Below are 6,142 nucleotides of genomic sequence, written 5' to 3' on the forward strand. Positions count from 1 at the left end.
TTGGAGCTTTGGTCCAAATGTGTAGTCTGTTTTGTCACAGAATATAGAGACATATTATATGTAAAAAAGCTTAGCTTGATTACATGACCTGAAAGAATTTTGAATCTATGGTTCTGTGAATTTGTGATTCAGATAGAAAATTTGTGACTCAGAACAGTATGTTGTTATGGGAATGTCAGTTGGTTTATTTATGATATCAATCATCTTCATTCTCATCCAACTGACTCTAGAGTACACTAGACTAGAGGCTGTTGTGAGGAAAACGTTGCCTTTTTAAATTGTATTTCTACTGACTCATTATCCTCTGTCTACTTTTCTGTTCAGCAAGTAGATGACTTTCTGGCAGGGTTAGGCAGGTATTTATTATTTATAGTATTTAATTTTTACTTTTGACAGAGTGCATTCATTTGAAGAATATGTTGGTACAAATAGGTGATTTATATGTTTTGGGCTATCTAATTTTTCTATGAGTCATAATGGAGTACTTTAAACTAGAAGGTAGTTGAAATCATTTCCAGAAGATCTACAAAGTAAAGCCTTTGAAAGTTAAGCACATAGAACCACTGATGTATGCTAATATTTCAGTTCAAACCAGGTATCATGGGGAGGATAAGTAATTGGGGAACACAGCCAATATTTTGTCAATCTAACTGTCCCATTAGAGGCCATCTGTAGTCTGTGGAGTGGATGACATGACAGCACCTCAGACACCAGACTTTACCTTCTGAACATTTAACACTGAAGGGGTGAAAGCAAACTGTGTGTACCACTCACAAAATCTTGGAGGAATCACATATAGTCAGTCAGAGATGGTCTCTCATGAAAGATAAGTAACCATTATGGGGAACAAAATTATGTTTGTCATATAGTGTGTGATCTTTAGGAGTATTTTTTCTTTTTACAGAGGCAATTCTGGGCTGCTCTACCATGAGTTTCCAACACTCATTATGTCACTACTAAATGTCAGCAGTCTGACTCCAGCTTCGTTCATCCTCAATGGCATCCCTGGTCTGGAAGAGGTTCATTTGTGGATCTCCTTCCCACTATTTACCATGTATAGTATTGCTCTGACAGGAAACTTTGGACTTATATATCTTATCTATTCTGAAGAGGTCTTGCACAGACCTATGTACATCTTCCTAGCCCTTCTTTCCTTCACAGATGTGCTCATGTGTACCAGCACCCTTCCTAACACTCTCTGCATATTGTGGTTCAATGTCAAGAAGATTGACTTTAAGGCCTGCCTGGCTCAGATGTTCTTTGTGCACACTTTCACAGGAATGGAGTCTGGAGTGCTGATGCTCATGGCCCTGGACCGCTATGTGGCCATCTGTTATCCTCTGCGCTATGCTACTATCCTCACTAATGTGGTCATTGCCAAGGCAGGGATGCTTACTTTCCTTAGGGGTGTGATTCTTGTCATCCCTTTCATATTCCTCACCAAGCGCCTGCCATACTGCAAGGGTAATGTCATCCCTCACACCTACTGTGACCACATGTCTGTTGCTAAAATATCCTGTGGCAATGTTCAGGTCAATGCCATCTATGGTCTGATGGTTGCCCTCCTGATTGGAGGTTTTGACATACTGTGCATCACAGTCTCCTACACCATGATCCTACGGGCAGTTGTGAGTCTGTCATCAGCAGATGCTCGACAGAAGGCTTTCAGCACCTGCACTGCTCATATCTGTGCCATTGTCATCACCTACGTCCCAGCCTTCTTCACCTTCTTTACACACCGCTTTGGGCGGCACACCATCCCTCCCCACATACATATCATTATGGCTAATCTCTATCTACTCATGCCTCCGACCATGAACCCTATTGTATATGGGGTGAAAACCAAGCAGATACGAGAGAGTGTTATTAGGTTCTTGTTTAAAGGGAGAGAAAATTCTTCTCATAAAGTTTAATGGACACTTCTAAGAAGCCATAGTTCCCTTGGCCTGCTTTAGGTCAGAGAAACCTTTAAATCCTATATCTGACTATAGGAAGTATATACATGTGGCTCAGATTCTTATACCTGTTTTGAACAAGTGCAGTCATGTTCCTGTAAGTAGAGAACCTGTTACAAACTCAAAAATTTCCGGTGAGCTCTCTTAAGTTCACCACTTTCAATCTTCATGGATATGTTTTTTGCTCCTGAGTTATAATTTTCCAAATATTGTAGCACAGTATCTGGATCACTATGAGTGACTGCTCCATAAATATTGATATCTGTCAATAGATGTCCTATCTTCAGGAATATGTGTGCTTATATTCTTAGTTTTCTGTTCTAAAATCACTTGGAGTTTATTGTTATTTCCTATGCCTCCAATTTTCTAATCCTAAATTTCCCAACTATATATTCATTTGTAATTCATATATATGCTAACTAAAAGAACTTTGAAGAGATGTGAGTCATAGAAGACTTACACTCTCTAGAGGTAGTTATATCAGTATTCATCAATAGCAAACAAACTGATTAAATAGTTTGGGCTTAATCAAATATAATAATGAATGAAAGACATAAAATATATGCTTTCATTTGAATAAAATTCAGAAGCATTCAAACTATCCTATGTTGTTAGACATTAGAATTATTTTTGCTTTTGAGAGTAAGACACCATGTAAGAAAGGATGTGCCTGAGATACTTTTAATATGATGACAGCTGATTAATCACGGATCTTTTATTTACGATGTGAACTTTTTCTTCATACCATCTAATTTTTTGTTTTTGTTAACATGAACTGAGCAATACCCAAACTGTCTAATCTTTGAAAAATTTCTTTTTACCTTTCATGCTACCTATGCATGGTTTATAAATTGTATACATTTTCTTTTCTTTCAGAAGAGTGTTAAAACTAGTATAAATTATATTTACATAGTTGTACAAATTCTAATAAAAATGTAGACTAGACTACAGTGAAAAAAATTCCTCTGTTCAAAATCTCCTTCATTTAATTTCTACAAAGCATGCTCTCTTAAAGAGGTTGTTTTCTCATGTATATGCTTACTTTGTTTTTCTGATGATTCTTTTCCAAATGTATTTGAATTTTAAGAAGGTTATTAATCACTCCCTTATAGACAATGGGAATTTAATTCAATCATTACTTCTGTACCTACTCTCCTCTCTGTCTAGTCTATATATGTACCTATGAATACACATATAGACTGTCTCTATATGTGTACTATCTGGTTCACATATATAGTGTACAATAACATGTGTGGTATACACAGTATGTGTGAGTAGAACACTGTTACTCCAACATCAATGTCAAAAGTCCTTATCTTTGGCTTTTCTAATCTTGAGAAAGTTTTGTTTGCAGTGATTCTGATACTCATGAATTTATTTACATTTTCAGTGAATTAATTGGAAACTAATAATACTTGAAGTGGTATCATCATATGAACATAATGAATGGGGAGTATGAACACTCATCACTTTTCAAGCAACCCAGGATTTTGATTCCTTCATTATTGGTACAGTTTGTATGTTTCCAAGATCCACATTTTTCAGAGATGTCTGAGAATATACTTTGCTAATTAATCAGCAGACACATTTATATGGAATAGGATCAAGGTGACAATTTAAAATATTAAGTAAATTACATCATATATAAGAAAAAGTGATAGTTAAAATACCTCAGGAAAAGATAATAAAATTGCAAACATATTGTAGAAAGAAAAAAAAAAACCACAGCAATAAAAACTCAAAGTAAGCCTGGCCCAATTGTGCACATCCATAATATCAACTGCTCAGGATACTGAAGTAAGAGAATCATGAGTTCTAGGCCATCCTAAAAGCCCAGTGAGAGCTGGCCTAAAATCAGACAAAAAGAATATTTCAGAGACTGTATCAATATTGTGTCTAGGAAGAAATTATCTGCCTTTTAGAGTTGTCCTTAAGAAAAGCAACTGTTAAAACAATAAAAAACTGTCTAAACTAACATAGAATATTTTCTCTTCAATGCAAATTTAGATTGGAATGAAAAGTAACAGTTGGCATATATGTAGGATACAATGTGCTGTCACAATTCATGTATAGTTACGTGATCAAATTGGATTGGTGAGCATGCTTGTCACTTTATATGTCATTTCTTTCTCAAAATAACATTCAAAATCCTCCCATCTCCCAACTCTACGGTAGAACTACAGATACTATTCTTTATATATATGGAGTTGTATATGTTTGCTCGCCTTCTGCTAAAAATGCCTCAGTTTCTGGTAAACATTATTCTTGTCTCAACACCTATGAGCTCAGCTTTTTAGAGGCCACATATAGTTGAAATAATACAATACTTGTCTGTTTTTGACTGGTATACTTCACTCAGGATAAGTCTTCCAAGACCATGTACATTGCCATAGTAAGCCATCCCTTGGTAGTGGATAAATCACATACATTGCATGTATACATTATATTTTTTAGATTCATTTGTCAGTTGATGAACAATTAGATTGGTCCAGTTTTTCACCAGTGTGTATCGTTATGTTGGGGTGGTATGTTTTATTTTCATTGTTATACTTTTAACAAACTCCTACATTTTCCTTTTTCGGATTATTCTAATAAAAATAAAAATATTGGGGGCAGAGGGAGCTCTAGACAAGTCTGAATAGTGCTTTTAACTAAGCTCCCTTCACTCTGGATGAAAAATAAAAGAATTCCTCCTCAAAATTCTCTATCTGGAGGATGCTTGGAGTTCCAGGCAAGGGGGAATGATGACTTTTATAAAGATTATTGTAAGGATATAATGATCTTGAGAGACTTGACACTCTATCTCCCTTAGAGAAAATTAATACACAAGAAACCACAAATTAGATCATATGTAAAGATGAATTATCAGTTTACTTTTTATTAGTCCACAAGTCTTGCATAAATTGCCTCATTAGAGGATCTTGTTTAATGAAACAAATGCACAAACACAAGAAAATCTGAACTTCATTCTGCTTACTCATGAGAGCACAGCGAAAGCCAATTAAACACACACTCTCATAGCACGGACTTTTTTAAATTTTGAAACTAGAATATAATTATATTCCTTTGTCCCTTCCCCCTTTTTTGCCTGCAACCCTTCCCTAGTACCCCTTTCAAGTTAGTGGCCTTTTTTATTATAGCTATGTGTGTGTGCGTGTGTGTATATGTATTCCTAAATATATAAATACAACCCTTTGTTTTCATATATTATTTGCATGTATATAATTTCACAAGGGAATTCATTGGCCACAGCTAACTCAGCTCTGGAAACACCCTCTTTTTCAAGAAAATGGTATTGTCTTTGCGATCAAAGATATAGCATATAAGACTTTAGTTTATTTGGGGTTGCCTTTTTATGTATGTGCCATATAAGTGCCTAATTTTCTAACTTTAAATGGAAGCATCCATATTTCTCAACATCGTTATTAAAGGGACTTCTGTTTCCTCTGTTGTATGATATTTGCTACTTTATAAAAACCAGTTTAGGTGATGAAAAGTTGGATCAGTAGTTAAGAGGCTGCTCTTTAGCAGGACACAAGTTCAATTTGCAGCACCCACAGGATACCTCACAACCATTTATAACTCCAGTTCTGGGGGTTTTGCTGCCCTCTTCTGACCTGTGTGGGCACCAGGGCATACGTGTACACAAAACACCCCTGCACATAAAATAATAAGGCAAACCAATTAAAAACAAATTTGGCTATGAATGTGTGGACTTATTTGTAGGTTTCCATTTTCTTTCTTTGATCCATGACTGGTTTTATAACATTACCATGATATTTGGTAATTCTAGCATGAATTTTGTTTGAAGTTAGTGACTTCCCTGATTTGCTTCTTTTACTCACTGTCTCTTGGGCCAAGAGAAATGCTTTGTGACTATTTTTAGTCTGTTCCTCTGAAGACTTTCACTGGTGTTTTGATAGGGATTAGGGCATATCTGTAGGTCATTTTGTGCCCAAGCAAAATATAACAACATTAATTGTGATAAACAGCTAACATTTGTTTTTTCATTTACTTATGCATTTTCCATTGTAGTTCTTCAGTAATTGGTAGCTTTCAAATATGTACTTTTAAATTTTTTGTTTTACTAAATTCCTATGGTTTATTTGTAATCCAGTGTAAATAGAGTTGTCTTCTTGAGTTCATACAAATGGCCAATTGGACAGACAATAACCTTAAATGCTACC

General features: G+C 35.4%; 1 protein-coding gene across 1 annotated transcript; it reads left to right on the forward strand.

Annotated features, from left to right (window-relative positions):
• Positions 1 to 947: 947 nt before the first annotated feature.
• On the forward strand, positions 948 to 1,913 carry LOC127680583 (olfactory receptor 52N1). The gene has a single exon (XM_052176138.1). The coding sequence runs from the start codon at positions 948 to 950 to the stop codon at positions 1,911 to 1,913; it is 966 nt and encodes a 321-aa protein (XP_052032098.1).
• The last annotated feature ends 4,229 nt before the right edge of the window (positions 1,914 to 6,142 follow it).

Source organism: Apodemus sylvaticus, chromosome 1 (genome assembly GCF_947179515.1).
Source record: "Apodemus sylvaticus chromosome 1, mApoSyl1.1, whole genome shotgun sequence".
NCBI lineage: Eukaryota > Metazoa > Chordata > Mammalia > Rodentia > Muridae > Apodemus > Apodemus sylvaticus.

Excerpts from the sequence above, each read along its gene's own strand:
- LOC127680583 (XM_052176138.1), top strand. The coding sequence starts at position 948 with ATGTCACTACTAAATGTCAGCAGTCTGACTCCAGCTTCGTTCATCCTC.